The following is a 25,924-nucleotide window of genomic DNA, read 5'->3' as shown; positions in this document are numbered from 1 at the left end:
CCACCCCAAACACTTCTCTCCTCTCACCCCCACCACATGTATCACAGTTTTACCTTAATGAGGTTCTATTATTATCTGGTACTATTTCACATTTTTTATATTGTTTGTGTTGTTTTTCTAATGATTTGGAGATGCTGTACCGTCCACATACATACTAACACTAATAATGATTGTTGGTTGGTTTATACAGCACTGTGCAATATGTGCAATATTTAAAACCCTGAAATTGACATGTGTCCACACAGCTGTGTCTAAAGTTCCCAGTGTGGTGAGGACTTGAGGTTTAATCTTAAGGGGGTCTGACTCCTGTCCTGGAAGACAATGCTGCAGAGTTTGGCCTACATCTACATCCCTTCACATATCTAAATCATCTAATCAGATAATTATAATGATTTCATGAAGAACATATCAAACTACTCCAGACAGTACACACAAAATATGAGGACCAAACCCAGGTTACAATGCCAAAGAAAACTCCAAAAATGAAACGTTCATGAGTATTTAACCCCCTTGTTTAGTCTTTGGTTGAGCAACGTTGGCAGCTAATACATCTATTTATTATGTAAAGGAGTCATTGTAAGGTCTAACCACAGATATTTAATAAGGTTATAATAAAGACTGAGCCACTCATCTTTCCTTTTCTTCATTTTAAAACTACCCCAGTCTTGCTTGGATTATATTCTTCTCAAAAGGCAGACTTACTTCCATGGCATGAAATACGAAGAGAACAAAAAGACTTTTCAGTTTTGACCCTGTATGGTGTCTTAGTGTTCCATGAGCTAAAACAATGTGTTTGTGTAAACTGAAGACCAAAACTATAAGTGCTCATCTACCCTGAACTAGGCAGTGTAGCTGTAGTTGCATATCTTCTTCACTTTTTATAGTATAGAAAGAACTTTAAAACATGTTCTCTGTGTTTGGGGTGCTCTCTCTTCTAGATCTGTGAACCTCCATGATCTGATCTCTAACTTGTTTACAATTCTGCTCTGACATTTGGATTAGAATCTTGCATAGAATCCTGTTTATTTCTGTGATTTTATTCACTAGTTTGCACACTGAATGGATTAAGTGTACAAATCATTTAGTAAATCTGATCAAATGAAATTTGAGAAGAATTTAGAGGGTCGAATATTTTTACACAATAAGTTGTGTAAATGTTCATTTGGGCAGAGCCCTCTAAATATAATTATATTTTAGATACTACAGACCAATTCTATATATAAGCAGATTGAATAATAAACATTTAAATGAATATAAACTTTTTATATCGAAATCTGGTTTTAACAGAGGCGGCCCCTTGCAGTGCCCTGACGTCACGTGGAGCGCGGCCACGTTTCAATCGGCTGCTCCTAGTCTGCGTGACTGCCTACATAGTGAGTTCAGGCTATTGTTTAGCGCCCTATTTAGTATACATATCTAGGAAAAAGGGCTCCGTTTGGGACGCGGCTTTACAGCGCTGTGTTGGAATGCGTTGACTCGGGACTCTCGCACTTCCCTGACCGAGTTGGCCGAAAAGTTAGTTTGTGCGAGAGTCAAACTTCGATAAACCGTCGCGAAAACCTCGACGAACTCGCAGCAAACACGACGGGTGAGTTTTTAATGGAAGCTTGGGAGGTTTCAGGGTGTAAAGTGTGAGTTTGAGGAGTGAGAGGAGCAGTTTGTGAGAGTATAAAATGGAGGCAGGGTGTGTGAGGCGCTGTCCAGCAGAACTCGTTACCATTACAGCTACAGAGATCAGGACCACGGCTAACACACACTCTCACTCACACTAAACTCCACTTAATACACGGGCGAAACTCTACACAACTCTCATACACCACCAAACAAGCTACAGACTATCACATTTAACAGTTTAAAAAGTTAAAATGGAGTTGCGATGTTGTACTTGTGTGCGTCCTCTTCCGGAACGCTAACGTTGGCCGGAGTTAGTTTAGGGTCCTGCAATCACATATCGCGATACTTCACTATACATCATGTATCACGGTACTCGGTTTTGACTTACATTTGCAGAAAGTGTCAGTTCAAAGTCTGAACGATTGAATAATGTGTACTGCTCCCGAAAATGTTTGAGTTCTCCAGTAAGTTTATGGTGTGTTTACCAGATCTGCTGGGTCAAAAGTACAGCTTAATGCAAAAGTTTACACACCCCTGGTTATCCGAATAACATGTTTTTTTTTATTACTGTGTGTAAATAAGTAAGCAGATCCTCAACATGTAATATCATCTACATCTTCTGCACATTTTAATGCGTAATTACGGTTTAATTCCTACATTCAGCATAATGCAAAATGATGCATGTGCAAAAGTTAGAATTTACATTCTCAGCATTAAGCGGATGCGACTTATAGTACTGTGACAGTATATTTTCTAAGCAATTGAGCGTTAAGGGCCTTGCTCAAGGGCCCAATAGTGACAACCTGGCAGTGGTGTGGCTTGAACCAGCGACCTTTTTTATTACCAGTCCAGTACCTTAATCATTAACTGCCCTTGCAGCCTAGAATTAGTTTTAAATGAATAAACATTGTTTAATTTTCTCCTTTTTATCTGTGTTTCTATTTCAGCTGATTGAGCATGGCTGCTCAGCCGGTGTTTTCCCACTGCACGGGCATCTTCCTGCCCTCACGTGGAGTTCCGTTGGCGGAAGACGGGCACGAACTGGACCTTCACTCCCCTCAGCTTGTGATGTTGGCTAACGTGGCCCTTAACGCAGAGATGGCCGCACCCGAGGAGGAGAGGCAAATGGCGGAGCTAAAAAACGTCAGCGCATGCGACTACTCCGACAGCGACGACGAGAACGTGGTCCGCTACAACTACGACGACCCGGCGAACCCGGACGAATGCGCCGCGCCTGCGGAAAGCGACGCGGCGGACGGTGTCGGGAAAGTCACCGGAACCGTCGAGACCACGATGCCGACCGATCTTTCGAAGAAAGCTTCAGACACATCCAGCTCCGAGTCCTCGTCGAAGCGCGAGGCGGATCCCGTCCGGGCGCCCGGCGCGGCGGCGGCGTCGCTCGACCCCGCGAAGAAGAAGAAGAAGCCGTTCTACTGTAAACCGTGCCACTTCCAGGCCGAGTGCGAGGAGGAATTCGTCCAGCACATCCGCGTCCACAGCGCCAAAAAACTCATCGCGGAGAAGGCCGGGGGCGGGAACTCGGACGACGAATCGACCGATCCGGTGCAGGAGAAATCTCCGGACAACTCGGTCAAGGGTGTGATCAGGTGCGAGCGCTGCGGCTACAACACCAACCGCTACGACCACTACGTGGCGCACCTGAGGCATCACAAGAACGAAGGGGACGAGCAGCGGGTCTTCAAGTGCACCATCTGCCCCTATTCCACGGTCAGCCAGTACCACTGGAAGAAGCACCTGAGGAACCATTTCCCCAGCAAGCTGTTCACCTGCGACCAGTGCAGCTACTTCTCCGACCGGAAGAACAACTACATCCAGCACATCCGCACCCACACCGGTACGGAGCGCCTAGTTCATAACAGTCCTGCGTACGGTCCATGTGGACTGAACCGCCTTCTGAAATGAATGCGAAAGGTGGATTGGCTGCTAAATCGCCCCTAAATTAAAGCGACAGTGTTCCTGAGTGCTACCTGACTCCGAACGTATCAGTGTGCATTAAATGTACATTAGAGTATCATTAATGTATGTTTTCTGTACCTGTTTCAGGTGAGCGTCCGTTCAGGTGCACCTACTGCGACTACTCCAGCTCACAGAAGACTCACCTGACCCGACACATGAGAACACACTCGGGTAGGTTAACATGTTTACATACATCATACATCATACATGAACCATACACTATATAAATATACTATATATACATTATATTTCAAAAGTATCTGGACACCCCTTTTAACGAATGCATTCAGTTGTTTCTGCCACATTCATTACAAACAGGTGTATAAAATGATAATTATTGTGTAAATTATATGCTTTTATCATTGTGACAACAGTTTGGGGAAGTCCCTTCCTCTTTCAGCATGATACCTGACACAATGCGAGCTCCATAAGGACTAGTTGTGTGCAACAGAGCCCTGATCTCAACCCAAGTCGAACTAAACGAACATCAGTGCCTGACCCCGCTGCCGCTATTGACCGAATGTGGACAAATTCCCACAGACACACTCCAAAATCTTGTAGAAAAGCTTCCCAGAAGACCTGACATTAAAGCTACTAAAGCTACAAAGAAAATTTAACATAATCTGAATACTTTCTGTCTCTTAATCTTGTCGTTCTGTGTTGCACAACATGCAGCCTGCGGATAAAACTGGTGCAGGTTTGTACTATCGACCCTCCTGATAACCTGTGATTGGATTGCTTGCTTCTGTGTTTTTTCCCTGCATGATATCAGTGTGTGTGTGTGTGTGTGTGTGTGTGTGTGTGTGTGTGTGTGTGTGTGTGTGTGTGTGTGTGTGTGTACTGAAAATCCTCCTGATCTTGTCTGTTCCGTCTCTAACAGGGGAGAGGCCGTTTAAATGTGACAGCTGCAGCTATCTGGCAGCCAATCAGCACGAAGTGACGCGCCACGCCCGGCAGGTACACAACGGACCCAAACCCCTGAGCTGCCCCTACTGCCAGTACAAAACGGCCGACCGGAGCAACTTCAAAAAGCACGTGGAGCTGCACGTCAACCCCCGGCAGTTCCTCTGCCCCGTCTGCAAGTACGCAGCCTCCAAGAAGTGCAACCTGCAGTACCACATCAAGTCCAGGCACCCGGGACACACGGACATCTCCATGGACGTCTCGAAGGTCAGGCTGAGGGTCAAGAAGGCAGACGGGGACGGACAGGAGTCGAAGGATGAGGGTCAGAGAGAGAAGCGAAGGTCCGAGGCCGCGGAGGACGCCGATTCCTCTTCGGGGCCGATCAATCTTTCCATTAAAAAGAGCGTCAAGGTGAATTCTGAGGCGGAGAACAAGAAGAAACCTGCGTCCGAACCTGTGGGAGAAAAGCCCGCCGAGAAGAAGGCGGAGAAAAGGGCGGCGCCGAAAAACGAACCCGAGAAGAGCGGCAAGAAAGCGAGAGGCAAGGACGACGGAAAGAAGGAGAAAGAAGTCAGGAGGGTTCCCAGACCTGCGGAGAAGGTCACCAGAAGTCGGGCTAAAAGAGAAGAGAAGTCGGCGAAGGACAAGCTCGCCGCCGAAGAGGAGAAGAGAGAGGACGAAAGGAAGAAGAAGAAAGAGGAGGAAGAAATACGAAAGAAAAAGAGGCAAGAAGCCGAAAAGCTGGAGAAAGAGAAGGAAGCGGAGGAGAGGAGAGAGAGAGCCAGACTGGAAAAGGAAAGGAAAGAGAAGGAGGAGGAAGAAAGACGAGAGAGAGAAAGACTCGAGCAAGAGATGAAAGAAAAGAAAAAGAAGGAGGAGGAGGAAAGGAAAGAACGAGAGAGACTCGAAGCCGAGAGACTGGAGAAAGAGAAGAGACGGAAAGAGAAAGAGAGGCTGGCAAAACTCGAGAAAGAAAAGAAGGAGAAAGAACAAAAACTGAAGGAGGCGGCGGAAAGGAGAGAGCGCTTGGAGAGAGAAAAGAGGGAGAAGGAGGAGAAGAAGGAGCGAGAGAGGCTGCAGAGAGAATTGAAAGAGAAGGAGCAGAAGCGACAGGAGGAGGAAAAAAGAGAAAGAGAACGTCTGGCGAGAGAAAAACTCGAGGAGGAGGAACAGAGGAGGGAACAAGAGAGGCTGGAGAGGGAAAAACAGGAGAAGTTAAAGGAGGTTGGGAATATCAAGGCTTCAAAGACTCCGGGCAGAAAAGCAGCCGGAGGGGCGGCTAACCCGAAAACGAAAGGGGCGAGACGTAAAGCCCAGAGTCCTGTAAGCGCTCCTGTCGCGGGTAGTGCCAAGCGCAGGAAGGTGGTCGCAAAGAGTCCGTCCACCACGTCTGAACTGCTCTCAAAGGGCAACAAGAGCGGCACTGGCACTGGCGCTGGCACTGAACCAGAGGTGCCCACCACGAACATAAAGATCAAAAAGGCGCCTGCCAAAGCGGCGGAGAGACCCGCGCCACGGTCGCAGAACAGAACCAAGAAGCGCCCGGAAAAGCCCTCGGTCGTCCTCAAGCCTGCCAAGGATACGGAGGTGGACAGCGGCACCGACAGTCCCACGCTGGACCTCTCCAAGCCACCGTGCGGCGGGTCGCACGACGCCGAGGACGACGAGGGCATCCACAGCCACGACGGCGGCAGCGACGTGAGCGACTGCGCCTCCGAGGTGAGCTACGACTCCGGGCTCAGCGGGAAGCTTCCGGAGACCCCCACGGAGGAGCTGCCGACGCAGCCGCTCAGCCACACGTGCGTCTTCTGTGACCGCACCTTCCCCCTCGAGATGGACTACAGGCGGCACCTCAACCGCCATCTGGTCAACGTGTACTATCTGGAGAGTCCAGCGCAGGGGAAGAAGTGATGCGGGGCTTCGTACAGACACTTTCTGAACCGTTTCCTCCAGCAAACACGATTCAGGACTGATGTTTAGGCTCCATCTGTTAGACCTGATTCGCCTTATTTCACTTTTATTTACTGTATTTTTTGCAGCGACTGTGCTCTCAATTTTTTGGAGTTGTGGATCGTCGAATACATACGCAGACGTGGGTAAAAACACAAAAATATCACATTGTTATACTTAAATTTGCCCAAAATTTAGGTTTGCAAACAAGGTGCCATTATAAATACAGCACAGATGAAGCCAGACGTGAGCATTTCCATTTTCCATCAGCAGATCAGTGAATCTTTATGTAGCATTATTTACACACTAACTATAATAAACAGCGTTATGCAGGAGTTTGGGGAAAATAAGTGAACGTGTCCTTTACAGGGGACAAAACTTCCGCACGTCTTTATATATCATGAAATGTGACGTGTTAAAGTTTGATTTATACCGACGTGTTCAGTTTAGCAAATGGAAATTCTGCACTACTGCCTGTCATGTGTTTACTTACAGTATGTCCCTGATTAAAAAACCCAAATAATGTAGAATTCGACCAAGGGGGTCCAAACTGAAGTCCAAACTTTTGCACAGTACCGTACGTCCCTTAATATTTACTCTTATTTTACTTTCATTTGCGTGTAGAGCAGACTACTTCGTGTCATTCTGCTGTCTTAACTTCACAGTTCGGTCCAGAAGACGGTTTGACGTCCTTGTACATAAGATCCACGTCTGTCTGTGATTCAGTGCCTCCGACAATCACCCGTTCCTGTGACTTCACACGTTTCCTCTATTAGAACGTCGCTGAATTGAACGACGCCCCCCTCGGTGCCGCTGGTATGAGAGCGAGTGTAGAACCAGAACCCGGTTTCGGGTGGTCTGAACCTTTCCCAAGTGAGACTCGACCCCCTCCGTGCCAAGTTTAGTGCAATATTGTACCTCGGATCTGATACCAAAGTGAAGATCATGCTCGGCCCCATCGTGCATTTCTGTTCTTTGTAAATGTAAAAAATGCACTCGTTCAGAATAGAAACTCAAATACTGTACATGTTTCGTCTGTCAGTACCTGATTTATAGAGATTTTAGTTCTTTATGGATATAAAATAGACTTTTTTATTCTACAGATATCAGATGGTGTAATCAGAGTGTTTATATAAAGTCATTAGTGTGTGTGTGTGTGTGTGTGTGTGTGTGCAGGTACTAACAGTAAATCCACTTTTCACCACGACGCTGAGCTCTTTTCAGAGTTCATGTTCATGATTTCTGTGTGTTAAGCTCCATGTGTTTGTAAAAACAACATTACATCAATAAAAATCTGCACTAAACTGATCCTGTCGGTCATTCCTAATATTGTTTACTCATTTCCTTTTATTAAAAAGCATTTTTAATTCCTGCTGCTCCATTTATTCACACCAGTGAGGGGCAGCACGGTGGCTAAGTAGGTAACACTGTCGCCTCACAGCAAGAAGGTCCTGGGTTCGATCTCCAGGTGGGGTGGTCCGGGTCCTTTCTGTGTGGAGTTTGCATGTTCTCCCTGTGTCTGCATGGGTTTCCTCTGGGTGCTCCAGTTTTCTCCGACAGTCCAAAAACATGCAAATGAGGTTAATTGGAGATACAGACTGTGTTCTATATAACCTGGTGAACTGATGAATCTTGTGTAATGAGTAACTACAGTTTCTGTCATGAATGTAACCACAGTGTGTAAGACATGACGTTAAAATCCTAATCAAAACAAAACAAAAAAAAACCAGTGAACCAAACAGTAGGACCACCAGTCGAATATGCTGTCAAAACAGCCCTGACCTGACCTGTGCTGCGCTGTGGGTTGTGATACGTTCTCCTCATGACCAGGATTAAAACCACCTGCAGTTTGATCCACAGTAGATCTTCTGCTGGTCCAGACCAGACACCACAGACCTCACGTCCTCTGGCATCAGTCAGCAGTTTTTGGCTCGTCCATCGTTGGGCCACTGTGGGCAGCCCTTGCTCTTTGGAAGAGTCGTCATTCAGGTCTTTATGCTGGTCAGATCTGCTGCGTTTAACAGTTGAACTATCACAAACCTCCACCAGCCCAAATATTACCAGATCTTACATGCATCCTTGGTACCAAATAGTGACTGTAATGCTTATTTTGGGGGGAGTTTTTAATGTGTTGACCCATCAGTGTATTCCTCAAAACTGTTGTTTCGATTAAACTAAACAAAACTAAACAATTGTCTTTTGCTGCTGTCGGTAAACAATGTTTCATTTAAATAAATGCAGAAACGTCGATTGAAATTAGTTCCACCAGGTGGCGCTCCAGCACCCCTTTACTGGGTGTCTAAACTTTTCAGAGAGTTTGGACTTAATAATGAAATAATCAAGTGCTGTTACGTTTTAGCCCAAATAATATGAATGTTTATTAAAATAAAACCAATTATTTATAGTTATACACAAAGTTATATATGGACACCCCATAGGAAAATGTCCTGTTGTTTAGTGCTCACTACATATACAGGCTTACTGTTCAGGTGTGTGTGTGTGTGTGTGTGTGTGTGTGTGTGTGTGTGTGTGTGTGTGTGTGTGTGTGTGTGTGTGTGTGTGTGTGTGTGTTTGTGTGTGTGTGTGTGTGTGTGTGTGTGTGTGTGTGTGTGTGTGTGTGTGTGTGTGTGTGTGTGTGTTTTTGTGTGTGTGTGTGTGTGTGTGTGTGTGTGTGTGTGTGTGTGTGTCTACATTTAGAAGGACTTAAAAGTGGAACATAGAAGCTTTGCTTTGATCAGAATTGGCATTTTAAGATATGGTAGAAGTTAAACTGTTCTAACCTGTAGGTGGCACTATAGACCTCTTTAAACATTATATAGGTATTTTTGCAACGATGCGGGGGGTCGGGGGGTAACCGCACATGGGATTTGCACCCCTGGGGCCACCGACAGACTCCCAAACTGTAACTAGACAGAAATGATTGTTGAATATGCATTTGTGTACATTTATATTAGGAGGATTTTGTGTAGATTTAATTTACAAAGTTGGAGGTTTGATGCTTGAGAGCTTCTCAGATCTTCAGCTGTGTGTTTCAGTGCAGTTTCAGGTCTGATTCTCACAGCTCAGTAAAAATAGTGAGCTCAGAACTTCACATGATAATAATTTGCATGCAGATTTTCCTAAATCTTTCATTTTCGTCTTTAACCCACTGTGTTTACATCTGTTCCTCATACAGCCACCATTACTGACCTGCACAGACCAGAACAGTTTCAGTTAGCTTTTATCCTGAACTAGGAGTCAATCTGGATCAATGTGCTCTTATTAAATAAAAGTGCTTTTTAATGAACAGGTTTCTCTGTTAGTTGTTTTAGATCATTTCACCGTGAGGACAGAATGATAAAACACAGACAGCAGAAAGACTAGAAGAACAGATGCTTCCTGTTTCTGTGATGCCAGTTGAACCATAACCAAACCCAGAGTTTCAGACATGTAAAGTAGTGCCATCTGGAAATAAGACAAAGATCCACACAGCATTTTTTTTACACACATTTCTCTGTATTGCAATTATTTGTTTTACTATTTAATCTGAGAATCTGGGAAATAAATCAGAATGTTCATTAGCAGGTTGGTTTAGTTGTTGTGGAATAACTGCCCGTCTGATTCTGGTGACACCTCACTGGTAAGAGCTACAGAACCGACTGGAAAGCTGAACAGCTCAATTTATAGTTTGTATCCGAGCGCTTGATGTTCTGTGCTGAGCTAAAAGCTAAAAAAAACATCCTCAGCCTGGATCATCTGTGTTCTCTTTGTGTCCTGTTTGGACTCAGCACAGCATTGCACTCGATTTTTTTGTTGTTTACTGATTAGGGAACTAAAGGCCTGTTTGTGGTGGATGTTCATTTTCTTTACAAATAATGGTAAAAAATGTGTTTTGCATTTACAAAAAAACAATAATGACATACTTTTCACAGCATTGAGTAAAACTTTATTTATATTTAGTTTCTCACTGACTGTCATGGTTTAATGCAACACTGTCAGGGTGAGTGAATAATAGTGGTACTATATGGGAGAAATAGTGTTGGGTTTTGAACCTCAGAGACCTTCAATGAACACAATATTAGTAATAATAAAAATGAACTGTTGGTTTGTAATTGGTGTAAAGTTTTACAGTGTAATGATGTTGCGAGACCCGTGATGAGATCAATTACATCATCACGCCATGTTGGGTGTGTTGGGTGGCACCATGGTGTGATGATGTAATCGGGGCATGGCATGTTGTGAGTACCTGCAGTATTTATGATCTGCTGATCTGAACACTCATCATTCACTCATTCATCATGAAGATCATCGTTCTGTCCTTCTTCCTGCTCCTCCTCAACCTCAGCAGTCAGTTCTCATCCACAGTTTACACTGATCCTTTTATCTGGTTCTAAATCTGCATTAGAAATCATTTCCTGCTCTGTTTCAGGTACGAAGTGTCAAAGTCTGGAGTCGATTCCTGCAGTTCCAGTGCAGAAGAAACCTGGAGAAGCTCTGAGTCTCTCCTGTAGAGGGTCTGGATTTACTTTTAGCAGCTACCACATGCACTGGGTCAGACAGCAGCCTGGTAAAGCTCTGGTGTGGATGGGAGTTATCTGGAATGATGCCAGTAAAACTTTATACGCCAAACAGTTTGAGGGTCGCCTGGAAATCACCAGAGATAATTACAACAAGATAGTGTATCTGAAACTGACTAGACTGACAGTAGAAGATACTGCTGTGTATTACTGTGCACGAGAAGCACAGTGCTGAAAATATGAGGAAACGCTGCACAAAAACACCAGAGCTGCTCATCCTGACCTCTGTATTGTTATTCTTTTATCTTAATAAACTTATGCTCCATTTCCTCATTTTTAATTAAAGGTCTTTACATGACACATGATGTTAAAATGACTTGATTCTGACCAAAACCCTCCAGATAGTTCCACATGAACTCAGACTGTTAGAGAAATAAAAAACTGTTGACCCCTTCGATGGTTCCTACTTATTTAGGATTTTCTTCATGGCTAAACGGCTGAACCCAAACCTAAAATTATGATTTTCAAAGCCAAACAGACACCACATTTGACAAGTGCGGTGTAAAGAACACTAAATCTGGACCACTGTAGTGTCAGCTGGGACGTTTGCTGATCTGCAGCTAATTTTGATGGTTTGGGCTAAACTAATCCTAAAGCTACTGACATGACGTTCTGTAGAATTCTAGACACCAACTTTGTGCCAACAGTTTAGGCAATGCCCTTTTACTATTACTATAAAAGTTAGTAGCGATTCAGAATTTATACATCAGAGGATGAATATAAGTCACATTTGAGCATCACATTTCTACTATAATGTAATTAAGCTGAGATCTGGTGCCGATGATCAGTTTTAGTGCTGAAAGTAGATAAATGATGGATAATCGGTTTGTGATTTAATGGTAAGAGCCACGTCTTAGTTCCAGGGTTCGAATCCCACCCTGAATCCCACCCCCAAATCAAAAACGTGGACGATGGATGCCAAAAGGGAGCAGCCATTAATTAATTCATTCACCAATAATGGGTTCAAAATTGTTAGTGTGATCATAGTTGGAAAACTCTCTGAGAGGTCCATGTTGAGCTCAGCATTCTACTGTCAGTACTTCTCCATTCTGAGCTGTATGATGAAGCATTTACAGCAAGCATTAAATCTAACAGTAGGTGGCGCTCTTGTTCCTTCTTCTAGTTAAACCCTCAACACACTCCTGAATTTACTGGATTTGATGGTTTGGTTTTTGGTGTTGGGTGTGTTGGGTGGCACCATGGTGTGATGATGTAATCGGGGCATGACATGTTGTGAGTACCTGCAGTATTTATGATCTGCTGATCTGATCACAGTCTCATCATTCACTCATTCATCATGAAGATCATCGTTCTGTCCTTCTTCCTGCTCCTCCTCAACCTCAGCAGTCAGTTCTCATCCACAGTTTACACTGATCCTTTTATCTGGTTCTAAATCTGCATTACAAATCATTTCCTGCTCTGTTTCAGGTACGAAGTGTCAAAGTCTGGAGTCGATTCCTGCAGTTCCAGTGCAGAAGAAACCTGGAGAAGCTCTGAGTCTCTCCTGTAGAGGGTCTGGATTTACTTTTAGCAGCTACAGCATGCACTGGGTCAGACAGCAGCCTGGTAAAGCCCTGGTGTGGGTTGGTAGGACTGGCAATGCTTACGCAGATAAATTTAAAGGAAGAATCGAAATCACCAGAGATAATCCCAACAACATGGTGTATCTGAAACTGACTGGACTGACAGTAGAAGATACTGCTGTGTATTACTGTGCACGAGAAGCACAGTGCTGAAAATATGAGGAAACGCTGTACAATAACACCAGAGCTGCTCATCCTGACCTGCTCAACAACACGATGATTAAATAATGAACTTTAAGTTGGTTGATGATTCTAATATAATAATTTTTGCTTTTTATATTTACTTGTATTTGAGTGTTTAAGTACTGAAGTGGGTTTTTGTGAAGCTTCATGGATCCAGTAAAATTTCGTCAACACACAGTACACAAAAGTACCATAAGATATGTGGTGTGGTAACAACTAACAAAGTAAAGAACTACACACTAAATGTTCCTTTATTCTCTCATTTTCACTAACATCTTTATCCTGGTCAGGGTTGCAGTGGTTGTGGTCCCTTTTAGAAATGCAGAGGAAGGTAGAAATTCCCTGAACTAACAAATGTACCTCTTTACTCATCCAAGCACAGGGACAATATCGAGCAGACAGTCCACCCTTGGAGAAAACACCACAACCACTGCAAAAGTACATGCTTCATACTTTGGGCCATCAGTCTGGGGAGGACCCCTTCCTGCTCTTACATGACCGTGCCCATGCACACAAAAATATGGTTCAAAACTCTAATAAATTTTTGGATGAATTTGAACTCCAACTGTGAGCCAGAACTTCTTATTTATCTTCAGTGCCTGACACCACAAATTGGGTCACAGGATTATCAGATGGCAGAGCTAACAAACAACATTTTTATCTGTCTAGGGAATCTGCTCATGGACGTGTGAACATTTGCACATGGTACGTGAATAGGTGTAGGTTTATGTATATTTAGTTTCTCACTGACTGTGACGGTTTAATGCAACACTGTCAGGGTGAGTGAATAATAGTGGTACTATATGGGAGAAATAGTGTTGGGCTTTGAACCTCAGAGACCTTCAATGAACACAATATTAGTAATAATAAAAATGAACTATTGGTTTATAATTGGTGTGAAGTTTTACAGTATAATGATGTTGTGAGACCCGTGATGAGATCAATTACATCATCACGCCATGTTGGGTGTGTTGGGTGGCACCATGGTGTGATGATGTAATCGGGGCATGGCATGTTGTGAGTACCTGCAGTATTTATGATCTGCTGATCTGATCAGTCTCATCATTCACTCATTCATCATGAAGATCATCGTTCTGTCCTTCTTCCTGCTCCTCCTCAACCTTAGCAGTCAGTTCTCATCCACAGTTTACACTGATCCTTTTATCTGGTTCTAAATCTGCATTAGAAATCATTTCCTGCTCTGTTTCAGGTACGAAGTGTCAAAATCTGGAGTCGATTCCTGCAGTTCCAGTGCAGAAGAAACCTGGAGAAGCTCTGAGTCTCTCCTGTAGAGGGTCTGGCTTTACTTTTGGGGACTACCACATGCACTGGGTCAGACAGCAGCCTGGTAAAGCTCTGGTGTGGATGGGAGTTATCTGGTATGATGCCAGTAAAACTAGATACGCCAAACAGTTTGATGGTCGCCTGGAAATCACCAGAGATAATTCTAACAACATGGTGTATCTGAAACTGACTGGACTGACAGTAGAAGATACTGCTGTGTATTACTGTGCACGAGAAGCACAGTGCTGAAAATATGAGGAAACGCTGTACAAAAACACCAGAGCTGCTCATCCTGACCTGCTCAACAACACGATGATTAAATTATGAACTTTAATTTGGCTAATATAATAATTTTTGCATTCATATTTACTTGTATTTGAGTGTTTAAGTACTGAAGTGGGTTTTTGTGAAGCTTCATGGATCCAGTAAAATGTCCTTAACACACAGTACACAAAAGTACCATAAGATATGTGGTGTGGTAACAACTAACAAAGTAAAGAACTACACACTACATGTTCCTTTATTCTCTCATTTTCACTAACATCTTTATCCTGGTCAGGGTTGCAGTGGTTGTGGTCCCTTTTAGAAATGCAGAGGAAGGTAGAAATATTCCCTGAACTAACAAATGTACCTCTTTACTCATCCAAGCACAGGGACAATATCGAGCAGACAGTCCACCCTTGGAGAAAACACCACAACCACTGCAAAAGTACATGCTTCATACTTTGGGCCAACAGTTTGGGGAGGACCCCTTCCTGCTCTTACATGACTGTGCCCATGCACACAAAAATATGGTTCAAAACTCTAATAATTTTTTGGATGAATTTGAATTGTGAGCCAGAACTTCTTATTTATCTTCAGTGCCTGATATCACAAATTGGGTCACAGGATTATCAGATGGCAGAGCTAACAAACAGCATATTTATCTGTCTAGGGAATCTGCTCATGGACGTGTACATTGCACATGGCACCTGAATAGGTGTAGGTTTATGTATATTTAGTTTCTCACTGACTGTGACGGTTTAATGCAACACTGTCAGGGTGAGTGAATAATAGTGGTACTATATGGGAGAAATAGTGTTGGGTTTTGAACCTCAGAGACCTTCAATAAACACAATATTAGTAATAATAAAAATGAACTGTTGGTTTGTAATTGGTGTAAAGTTTTACAGTATAATGATGTTGCGAGACCCGTCATGTGATGAGATCAATTACATCATCACGCCATGTTGGGTGTGTTGGGTGGCACCATGGTGTGATGATGTAATCGGGGCATGGCATGTTGTGAGTACCTGCAGTATTTATGATCTGCTGATCTGAACACTCATCATTCACTCATTCATCATGAAGATCATCGTTCTGTCCTTCTTCCTGCTCCTCCTCAACCTCAGCAGTCAGTTCTCATCCACAGTTTACACTGATCCTTTTATCTGGTTCTAAATCTGCATTAGAAATCATTTCCTGCTCTGTTTCAGGTACGAAGTGTCAAAGTCTGGAGTCGATTCCTGCAGTTCCAGTGCAGAAAAAACCTGGAGAAGCTCTGAGTCTCTCCTGTAGAGGGTCTAGCTTTACTTTTAGCAGCTACAACATGCACTGGATCAGACAGCAGCCTGGTAAAGCCCTGGTGTGGGTTGGTAGGACTGGCAATGCTTACGCAGATACATTTAAAGGAAGAATCGAAATCACCAGAGATAATCCCAACAACATGGTGTATCTGAAACTGACTGGACTGACAGTAGAAGATACTGCTGTGTATTACTGTGCAGGAGAAGCACAGTGCTGAAAATATGAGGAAACGCTGCACAAAAACACCAGAGCTGCTCATCCTGACCTCTGTATTGTTATTCTTTTATCTTAATAAACTTATGCTCCATTTCCTCATTATTAATTAAAGGTCTTTACACAAATATGTTTAAATGACTTCTTAAAACGTACTAGACGTGATTATCAGGGTTTTTTTTTTGCAACAAACTTCTTTTGATAGTTCCACATAAACTCAGACTGTCAGAGAAATTAAAAACTGTTGACCCCCGCGATGGTTCCTACTTATTTAGGATTTTCTTCATGGCTAAACGGCTGAACCCAAACCTAAAATTATGATTTTCAAAGCCAAACAGACACCACATTTGGCAAGAGCGGTGTAAAGAACACTAAATCTGGACCACTGTAGTGTCAGCTGGGACGTTTGCTGATCTGCAGCTAATTTTGATGGTTTGGGCTAAACTAATCCTAAAGCTACTGACATGACGTTCTGTAGAATTCTAGACACCAACTTTGTGTTAACAGTTTAGGCAATGCCCTTTTACTATTACTATAAAAGTTAGTAGTGATTCAGAATTTATACATCAGAGGATGAATATAAGTCACATTTGAGCATCACATTTCTACTATAAGGTAATTAAGCTTAAACAAGTCCATAAATAAAGTGTTACTAAAGTGTGAATACATTTTGGCCCCGTCTGTACGTCTGTAGAAGTTTGGTCAACTTTGCTGCATTTTATTTTGATTGTCTTTATGTTCCAACTTCAGATGAAAATAGAACAAGAATGGGTTTTTATTTAAGGCTGGACTGGGTGGTTAAAGATCTGGTGCAGATGAGCAACTTTAGGATCCGCATTGGCGATGCCAAACGAGAGCAGCAATTCATTCATTCATTCATTCATTCATTCATTCATAATGGGTTCAATATTGTTAGTGTGATCATAGTTGGAAAAGTGCTCTCTGAGAGGTCCATGTTGAGCTCAGCATTCTACTGTCAGTACTTCTCTAATCTGAGCTGTATGATGAAACATTTAAAGCAAGCATTAAATCTAACAGTAGGTGGCGCTCTTGTTCTTTCTTCTACCAAAACCCTCAACACACTCCTGAATTTACTGGATTTGATGGTTTGGTTTTTGGTGTTGGGTGTGCTGGGTGGCACCATGGTGTGATGATGTAATCGGGGCATGACATGTTGTGAGTACCTGCAGTATTTATGATCTGCTGATCTGAACACTCATCATTCACTCATCCATCATGAAGATCATCGTTCTGTCCTTCTTCCTGCTCCTCCTCAACCTCAGCAGTCAGTTCTCATCCACAGTTTACACTGATCCTTTTATCTGGTTCTAAATCTGCATTATAAATCATTTCCTGCTCTGTTTCAGGTACGAAGTGTCAAAGTCTGGAGTCGATTCCTGCAGATCCAGTGCAGAAGAAACCTGGAGAAGCTCTGAGTCTCTCCTGTAGAGGGTCTGGATTTACTTTTAGCAGCTACAGCATGCACTGGATCAGACAGCAGCCTGGTAAAGCCCTGGTGTGGGTTGGTAGGACTGGCAATGCTTACGCAGATACATTTAAAGGAAGAATAGAAATCACCAGAGATAATCCCAACAACATGGTGTATCTGAAACTGACTGGACTGACAGTAGAAGATACTGCTGTGTATTACTGTGCACGAGAAGCACAGTGCTGAAAATATGAGGAAACGCTGTACAAAAACACCAGAGCTGCTCATCCTGACCTGCTCAACAACACGATGATTAAATTATGAACTTTAATTTGGTTGATGATTCTAATATAAGAATTTTTGCTTTTCATATTTACTTGTATTTGAGTGTTTACGTACTGAAGTGGGTTTTTGTGAAGCTTCATGGATCCAGTAAAATGTCCTTAACACACAGTACACAAAAGTACCATAAGATGTTTAAGAGGAAGATTTTATGTGGTGTGGTAGCAACTAACAAAGTAAAGAACCACACACTAAAAGTTCCTTTATTCTCTCATTTTCACTAACATCTTTCAGGGTTGCAGTGGTTGTGGTCTCTTTTAGAAATGCAGAGGAAGGTAGAAATTCCCTGAAATAACAGATGTACCTCTTTACTCATCCAACCACAGGGACAATATCGAGCAGACAGTCCACCCTTAGAGAAAACACCACAACCACTGCAAAAGTACATGCTTCATACTTTGGGCCAACAGTTTGGGGATTACCCCTTCCTGCTCTTACATGACTGTGCCCATGCACACAAAAATATGGTTCAAAACTCTAATAAATGTTTGGATGAATTTGAACTCCAACTGTGAGCCAGAACTTCTTATTTATCTTCAGTGCCTGATATCACAAATTGGGTCACAGGATTATCAGATGGCAGAGCTAACAAACAGCATTTTTATCTGTCTAGGGAATCTGCTCATGGACGTGTACATTGCACATGTCACCTGAATAGCATAAAATGCTCCATTTGTTTGATATTATTTACTGCAATCTTTATGTATGTAAATCTGTATGTATATTTAGTTTCTCACTGACTGTGACGGTTTAATGCAACACTGTCAGGGTGAGTGAATAATAGTGGTACTATATGGGAGAAATAGTGTTGGGTTTTGAACCCCAGAGACCTTCAATGAACACAATATTAGTAATAATAAAAATGAACTGTTGGTTTGTAATTGGTGTAAAGTTTTACAGTATAATGATGTTGTGAGACCCATGATGAGATCAATTACATCATCACGCCATGCTGGGTGTGTTGGGTGGCACCATGGTGTGATGATGTAATCGGGGCATGGCATGTTGTGAGTACCTGCAGTATTTATGATCTGCTGATCTGATCACAGTCTCATCATTCACTCATCCATCATGAAGATCATCGTTCTGTCCTTCCTGCTCCTCCTCAACCTCAGCAGTTAGTTCTCATCCACAGTTTACACTGATCCTTTTATCTGGTTCTAAATCTGCATTAGAAATCATTTCCTGCTCTGTTTCAGGTACGAAGTGTCAAAGTCTGGAGTCGATTCCTGCAGTTCCAGTGCAGAAGAAACCTGGAGAAGCTCTGAGTCTCTCCTGTAGAGGGTCTAGCTTTACTTTTGGGGACTATGGCATGCACTGGGTCAGACAGCAGCCTGGTAAAGCCCTGGTGTGGATGGGAGTTATCTGGAATGATGCCAGTAAAACTATATACGCCAAACAGTTTGATGGTTACCTGGAAATCACCAGAGATAATTCTAACAACATGGCGTATCTGAAACTGACTGGACTGACAGTAGAAGATACTGCTGTGTATTACTGTGCAGGAGAAGCACAGTGCTGAAAATATGAGGAAACGCTGTACAAAAACACCAGAGCTGCTCATCCTGACCTCTGTATTGTTATTCTTTTATCTTAATAAACTTATGCTCCATTTCCTCATTATTAATTAAAGATCTTTACATGACACATGATGTTAAAATGACTTGATTCTGACCAAAACCCTCCAGATAGTTCTACATGAACTCAGACTGTCTGAGAAATTAAAAACTGTTGACCCCCGCGATGGTTCCTACTTATTTAAGATTTTCTTCATGGCTAAACGGCTGAACCCAAACCTAAAATTATGATTTGCAAAGCCAAACAGACACCATTTGGCAAGTGCGGTGTAAAGAACACTAAATCTGGACCACTGTAGTGTCAGCTGGGACGTTTGCTGATCTGCAGCTAATTTTGATGGTTTGGGCTAAACTAATCCTAAAGCTACCGACATGACGCTCTGTAGAATTCTAGACACCAACTTTGTGCCAACAGTTTAGGCAATGCTCTTTTACTATTACTATAAAAGTTAGTAGTGATTCAGAATTTATACATCAGAGGATGAATATAAGTCACATTTGAGCATCACATTTCCACTATAATGTAATTAAGCTGAGATCTGGTGCAGATGATCAGTTTTAGTGCTAAAAGTAAATAAATGATGGATAATCGGTTTGTGATTTAATCACGTCTTAGTTCGAGGGTTCGAATCCCACCCTGAATCCCACCCCCAAATCAAAAACGTGGACGATGGATTTCAAAAGGGAGCAGCCATTCATTCATTCATTCATTCACTTATAATGGGTTCAAAATTGTTAGTGTGATCATAGTTGGAAAACTCTGTAAGAGGTCCATGTTGAGCTCAGCATTCTACTGTCAGTACTTCTCTATTAAATATTCTGAGCTGTATGATGAAACATTTAAAGCAAGCATTAAATCTAACAGTAGGTGGCGCTCTTGTTCTTTCTTCTATCAAAACCCTCAACACACTCCTGAATTTACTGGAGTTGATGGTTTGAGTTTGGTTTTTGGTGTTGGGTGTGCTGGGTGGCACCATGGTGTGATGATGTAATCGGGGCATGGCATGTTGTGAGTACCTGCAGTATTTATGATCTGCTGATCTGAACATTCATCATTCACTCATTCATCATGAAGATCATCGTTCTGTCCTTCTTCCTGCTCCTCCTCAACCTCAGCAGTTAGTTCTCATCCACAGTTTACACTGATCCTTTTATCTGGTTCTAAATCTGCATTAGAAATCATTTCCTGCTCTGTTTCAGGTACAAAGTGTCAAAGTCTGGAGTCGATTCCTGCAGATCCAGTGCAGAAGAAACCTGGAGAAGCTCTGAGTCTCTCCTGTAGAGGGTCTGGCTTTACTTTTAGCAGCTACAACATGCACTGGATCAGACAGCAGCCTGGTAAAGCTCTGGTGTGGATGGGACGTGTCTGGGCTGGTGGGAATGGCAATGATTACGCGGATACATTTAAAGGAAGAATCGAAATCACCAGAGATAATCCCAACAACATGGTGTATCTGAAACTGACTGGACTGACTGTAGAAGATACTGCTGTGTATTACTGTGCAGGAGAAGCACAGTGCTGAAAATATGAGGAAACGCTGTACAAAAACACCAGAGCTGCTCATCCTGACCTGCCCAACAACACGATGATTAAATAATGATAATTTAATTTGGTTAATGATTCTAATATAAGAATTTTTGCTTTTCATATTTACTTGTATTTGAGTGTTTAAGTACTGAAGTGGGTTTTTGTGAAGCTTCATGGATCCAGTAAAATGTCCTTAACACACAGTACACAAAAGTACCATAAGATATGTGGTGTGGTAACAACTAACAATGTAAAGAACCACACACTTAATGTTCCTTTATTCTCTCATTTTCACTAACATCTTTATCCTGGTCAGGGTTGCAGTGGTTGTGGTCCCTTTTAGAAATGCAGAGGAAGGTAGAAATATTCCCTGAACTAACAGATGTACCTCTTTACTCATCCAACCACAGGGACAATGTCGAGCAGACAGTCCATTCTAGGAGAAAACACCACAACCACTGCAAAAGTACATGCTTCATACTTTGGGCCAACAGTTTGGGGAGGACCCCTTCCTGCTCTTACATGACCGTGCCCATGCACACAAAAATATGGTTCAAAACTCTAATAATTTTTTGGATGAATTTGAACTTCAATTGTGAGCCAGAACTTATTATTTATCTTCAGGGCCTGACATCACAAATTGGGTCACAGAATTATCAGATGGCAGAGCTAACAAACAGCATTTTTATCTGTCTAGGGAATCTGCTCATGGACGTGTACATTGCACATGGCACCTGAATAGCATAAAATGCACCATTTGTTTGATATTATTTACTGCAATCTTTATGTATGTAAATCTTTATTTATATTTAGTTTATCACTGACTGTGATGGTTTAATGCAACACTGTCAGGGTGAGTGAATAATAGTGGTACTATATGGGAGAAATAGTGTTGGGTTTTGAACCCCAGAGACCTTCAATAAACACAATATTAGTAATAATAAAAATGAACTATTGGTTTGTAATTGGTGTAAAGTTTTACAGTATAATGATGTGGTGAGACCCGTGATGAGATCAATTACATCATCACGCCATGTTGGGTGTGTTGGGTGTGTTGGGTGGCACCATGGTGTGATGATGTAATCAGGGCATGGCATGTTGTGAGTACCTGCAGTATTTATGATCTGCTGATCTGAACACTCATCATTCACTCATTCATCATGAAGATCATCGTTCTGTCCTTCTTCCTGCTCCTCCTCAACCTCAGCAGTCAGTTCTCATCCACAGTTTACACTGATCCTTTTATCTGGTTCTAAATCTGCATTAGAAATCATTTCCTGCTCTGTTTCAGGTACGAAGTGTCAAAGTCTGGAGTCGATTCCTGCAGATCCAGTGCAGAAGAAACCTGGAGAAGCTCTGAGTCTCTCCTGTAGAGGGTCTGGCTTTACTTTTGGGGACTACCACATGCACTGGATCAGACAGCAGCCTGGTAAAGCCCTGGTGTGGATGGGAGTTATCTGGGATGATGCCAGTGGAACTATATACGCCAAACAGTTTGAGGGTCGCCTGGAAATCACCAGAGATAATTACAACAAGATAGTGTATCTGAAACTGACTGGACTGACAGTAGAAGATACTGCTGTGTATTACTGTGCAGGAGAAGCACAGTGCTGAAAATATGAGGAAACGCTGTACAAAAACACCAGAGCTGCTCATCCTGACCTCTGTATTGTTATTCTTTTATCTTAATAAACTTATGCTCCATTTCCTCATTTTTAATTAAAGGTCTTTACACAAAACATGATGTTTAAATGACTTCTTAAAACGTACTAGACGTGATTATCAGGGTTTTTTTTTGCAACAAATTTCTTTTGATAGTTCCACATAAACTCAGACTGTCAGAGAAATTAAAAACTGTTGACCCCCGCGATGGTTCCTACTTGTTTAGGATTTTCTTCATGGCTAAACGGCTGAACCCAAACCTAAAATTATGATGTGCAAAGCCAAACAGACACCACATTTGGCAAGTGCGGTGTAAAGAACACTAAATCTGGACCACTGTAGTGTCAGCTGGGACGTTTGCTGATCTGCAGCTAATTTTGATGGTTTGGGCTAAACTAATCCTAAAGCTACTGACATGACGTTCTGTAGAATTCTAGACACCAACTTTGTGCCAACAGTTTAGGCAATGCTCTTTTACTATTACTATAAAAGTTAGTAGTAATTCAGAATTTATACATCAGAGGATGAATATAAGTCACATTTGAGCATCACATTTCTACTATAAGGTAATTAAGCTTAAACAAGTCCATAAATAAAGTGTTACTAAAGTGTGAATACATTTTGGCCCCGTCTGTACGTCTGTAGAAGTTTGGTCAACTTTGCTGCATTTTATTCTGATTGTCTTTATGTTCCAACTTCAGATGAAAATAGAACAAGAATGGGTTTTTATTTAAGGCTGGACTGGGTGGTTAAAGATCTGGTGCAGATGATCAACTTTAGGATCAGCATTGGCGATGCCAAACAGGAGCAGCAATTCATTCATTCATTCATTCACTTATAATGGGTTCAATATTGTTAGTGTGATCATAGTTGGAAACTCTCTGAGAGGTCCATGTTGAGCTCAGCATTCTACTGTCAGTACTTCTCTATTCTGAGCTTTATGATGAAACATTTAAAGCAAGCATTAAATCTAACAGTAGGTGGCGCTCTTGTTCTTTCTTCTACCAAAACCCTCAACACACACTCCTGAATTTACTGGAGTTGATGGTTTGAGTTTGGTTTTTGGTGTTGGGTGTGCTGGGTGGCACCATGGTGTGATGATGTAATCAGGGCATGGCATGTTGTGAGTACCTGCAGTATTTATGATCTGCTGATCTGATCACAGTCTCATCATTCACTCATTCATCATGAAGATCATCGTTCTGTCCTTCTTCCTGCTCCTCCTCAACCTCAGCAGTTAGTTCTCATCCACAGTTTACACTGATCCTTTTATCTGGTTCTAAATCTGCATTAGAAATCATTTCCTGCTCTGTTTCAGGTACGAAGTGTCAAAGTCTGGAGTCGATTCCTGCAGTTCCAGTGCAGAAGAAACCTGGAGAAGCTCTGAGTCTCTCCTGTAGAGGGTCTGGATTTACTTTCGGGGACTACAGCATGCACTGGGTCAGACAGCAGCCTGGTAAAGCCCTGGTGTGGGCTGGTAGGACTGGCAATGTTTACGCAGATAAATTTAAAGGAAGAATCGAAATCACCAGAGATAATCCCAACAACATGGTGTATCTGAAACTGACTGGACTGACAGTAGAAGATACTGCTGTGTATTACTGTGCACGAGAAGCACAGTGCTGAAAATATGAGGAAACGCTGTACAAAAACACCAGAGCTGCTCATCCTGACCTGCTCAACAACACGATGATTAAATTATGAACTTTAATTTGGTTGATGATTCTAATTTAATAATTTTTACTTTTATTTGAGTGCTTCATAGATTCAGTAAAATGTTTCTAACACACAGTACACAAGTACACAAATGGTCCCCGTGGTTATATGAGCAGACAGTCCACCCTTGGAGAAAACACTTGTTTCAGCCACAACCACTGCTAAATGACATGTTTCATACTTTGGGCCAACAGTTTGGGGATTACCCCTTCTTGTTCCAGCATGACCGTGCCCATGTACACAAAAAAATGGTTCAAAAAGACATAAGTCTGGTGTGGAGGATCTTCATGTGCTTGCACAAATCACTGACCTGAACTCTAATAACATTTTGGATGAATTCGAACTCCAACTGTGAGCCAGAACTTCTTATTTATCTTCAGGGCCTGACATCAGAAATTGGGTCACAGAATTATCAGATGGCAGAGCTAACAAACAGCATTTTTATCTGTCTAGGGAATCTGCTCATGGACGTGTGTACATGTCACCTGAATAGCATAAAATGTTTGATATTATTTACTGCAATAACAGTGTTTACTCTTTTGGATAAGCTTTTGACAAGAATCACTTTCAATGATTCAGACACCAACATCAGACTGACTGATGCTCAAAGCATAATCTATCACTCCAGTTCACATAAACGTAGGCGTGGCATGATGTGGGTGCATGCAGTATATATGATCCTCTGATCTGGGTTCAAGTCTCACTCATTCATTCATTCACCATGAAGATCATCACTTTTGTGTTATTCCTGATACTACGCTACATCACCAGTAAGTCAGTGGTTTTTAAAATGACATATTTCATGCAGATTTCCAGGTGGTTTTGGACCAATGTGGACCTAATCAGGATGAAGAAATATAAAAAAATAATAAATAAATGAATTATTTTATTTAACTTTAAATAAACACATGTGGTGTTGTTACCATTGTCCTTTTCTTTACTCATATTCTTAGGTGGGAAAAGTCAGAGTTTGGAATCCATTCCTAGCCAACCTGTTCAGACTAATCCTGGTGGTACCATCAGCCTGTCCTGTAAGGCAGTCGGGTATGATTTTGGTAGCTATGGCATGAACTGGATACGACAAGCCCCTGGAAAAGCTTTACAATGGATCGGCTATATCAATACCAACACTGGAGGAACGGGGTACACCGACAGTCTTACAGGACGAGTAGAAATAACAAAGGACAACAGTAAGAGCATGTCATACCTCAAACTGTCTGCTGTGACGGTAGAAGATACAGCTGTGTACCACTGTGCCCGACGCCACAGTACCACAACCAGATGGCAAGGGTGTACAAAAACTCCCCGAGCTCACTCTGATCCGGGTCTGGTGCACACCCCCAATGTCTGTAGTATCAGATGTACAGTGGATTAAAAATATCAAGTACAATATGGTATAAAGTTCAGTTAGAAGAATCCTGAAGTTCCTGAACTTCTCAGACAATTTCAGAAATAATATTAATAAAAGTACTAGTAAAGGTTTGTAAACACTATGGCCAAAAGTGTGTGGACACCTGACCAGCTTGTTGGACATTCCATACCATATATAAATTTAAATAAAATACATTAATAACGGGTTTTGCTTTAGGCTGCAGATGATCAATTCTTGAAGCTTGTTGGACATTTCATTTTGCTTATTCCTTTATAGCAAAAGCCTCCTTTATTCCGGGAAGGAGCTTTCCATGAGCTTTTGGAGCATGTCTGTGGGAATTTGTGCTCATTAAGTTAAAACAGAGCATTGGTGAGGCCAGAGCCTGATCAGTAGATGAGAAGGTCAAGATCTCAGAGCTCGTTTTGTGCACTGGGGTGCAGTCATGCTGGATAAGGAAAGAACCTTCCCT

General features: G+C 42.3%; 1 protein-coding gene and 9 gene segments (V, D, J or C); all 10 read left to right on the top strand.

Moving 5' to 3' along the window:
- The first annotated feature begins 1,503 nt into the window (after window positions 1-1,503).
- rest (RE1-silencing transcription factor) lies at window positions 1,504-7,752 on the top strand. The gene is made up of 4 exons (XM_063018753.1): window positions 1,504-1,588; window positions 2,562-3,469; window positions 3,679-3,762; window positions 4,472-7,752. The coding sequence occupies exons 2-4, from the start codon at window positions 2,572-2,574 to the stop codon at window positions 6,403-6,405; spliced, it is 2,916 nt and encodes a 971-aa protein (XP_062874823.1). The 5' UTR covers window positions 1,504-1,588; window positions 2,562-2,571; the 3' UTR covers window positions 6,406-7,752.
- Window positions 7,753-10,721: 2,969 nt separating this feature from the next.
- On the top strand, window positions 10,722-11,175 carry LOC134336036 (immunoglobulin heavy variable 3-33-like). The segment is given in 2 exon segments: window positions 10,722-10,770; window positions 10,853-11,175. Coding segments are annotated over 2 exon segments (372 nt in total).
- A 1,122-nt stretch (window positions 11,176-12,297) lies between these two features.
- On the top strand, window positions 12,298-12,736 carry LOC134336035 (Ig heavy chain V region 914-like). The segment is given in 2 exon segments: window positions 12,298-12,346; window positions 12,429-12,736. Coding segments are annotated over 2 exon segments (357 nt in total).
- Window positions 12,737-13,845: 1,109 nt separating this feature from the next.
- LOC134336034 (immunoglobulin heavy variable 3-33-like) lies at window positions 13,846-14,299 on the top strand. The segment is given in 2 exon segments: window positions 13,846-13,894; window positions 13,977-14,299. Coding segments are annotated over 2 exon segments (372 nt in total).
- A 1,095-nt stretch (window positions 14,300-15,394) lies between these two features.
- LOC134336032 (Ig heavy chain V region 914-like) lies at window positions 15,395-15,833 on the top strand. The segment is given in 2 exon segments: window positions 15,395-15,443; window positions 15,526-15,833. Coding segments are annotated over 2 exon segments (357 nt in total).
- A 1,232-nt stretch (window positions 15,834-17,065) lies between these two features.
- On the top strand, window positions 17,066-17,504 carry LOC134336031 (Ig heavy chain V region 914-like). The segment is given in 2 exon segments: window positions 17,066-17,114; window positions 17,197-17,504. Coding segments are annotated over 2 exon segments (357 nt in total).
- Window positions 17,505-18,671: 1,167 nt separating this feature from the next.
- LOC134336030 (immunoglobulin heavy variable 3-33-like) lies at window positions 18,672-19,122 on the top strand. The segment is given in 2 exon segments: window positions 18,672-18,717; window positions 18,800-19,122. Coding segments are annotated over 2 exon segments (369 nt in total).
- A 1,124-nt stretch (window positions 19,123-20,246) lies between these two features.
- On the top strand, window positions 20,247-20,700 carry LOC134336029 (Ig heavy chain V region 914-like). The segment is given in 2 exon segments: window positions 20,247-20,295; window positions 20,378-20,700. Coding segments are annotated over 2 exon segments (372 nt in total).
- Window positions 20,701-21,865: 1,165 nt separating this feature from the next.
- LOC134336028 (Ig heavy chain V region 6.96-like) lies at window positions 21,866-22,319 on the top strand. The segment is given in 2 exon segments: window positions 21,866-21,914; window positions 21,997-22,319. Coding segments are annotated over 2 exon segments (372 nt in total).
- A 1,235-nt stretch (window positions 22,320-23,554) lies between these two features.
- On the top strand, window positions 23,555-23,993 carry LOC134336027 (Ig heavy chain V region 914-like). The segment is given in 2 exon segments: window positions 23,555-23,603; window positions 23,686-23,993. Coding segments are annotated over 2 exon segments (357 nt in total).
- Window positions 23,994-25,924: the final 1,931 nt, after the last annotated feature.

This window comes from Trichomycterus rosablanca, chromosome 22 (genome assembly GCF_030014385.1).
Source record: "Trichomycterus rosablanca isolate fTriRos1 chromosome 22, fTriRos1.hap1, whole genome shotgun sequence".
Classification (NCBI taxonomy): domain Eukaryota; kingdom Metazoa; phylum Chordata; class Actinopteri; order Siluriformes; family Trichomycteridae; genus Trichomycterus; species Trichomycterus rosablanca.
Note: the sequence above shows the minus strand (reverse complement) of the source record. Positions and strands in the feature narration are given on the sequence as shown.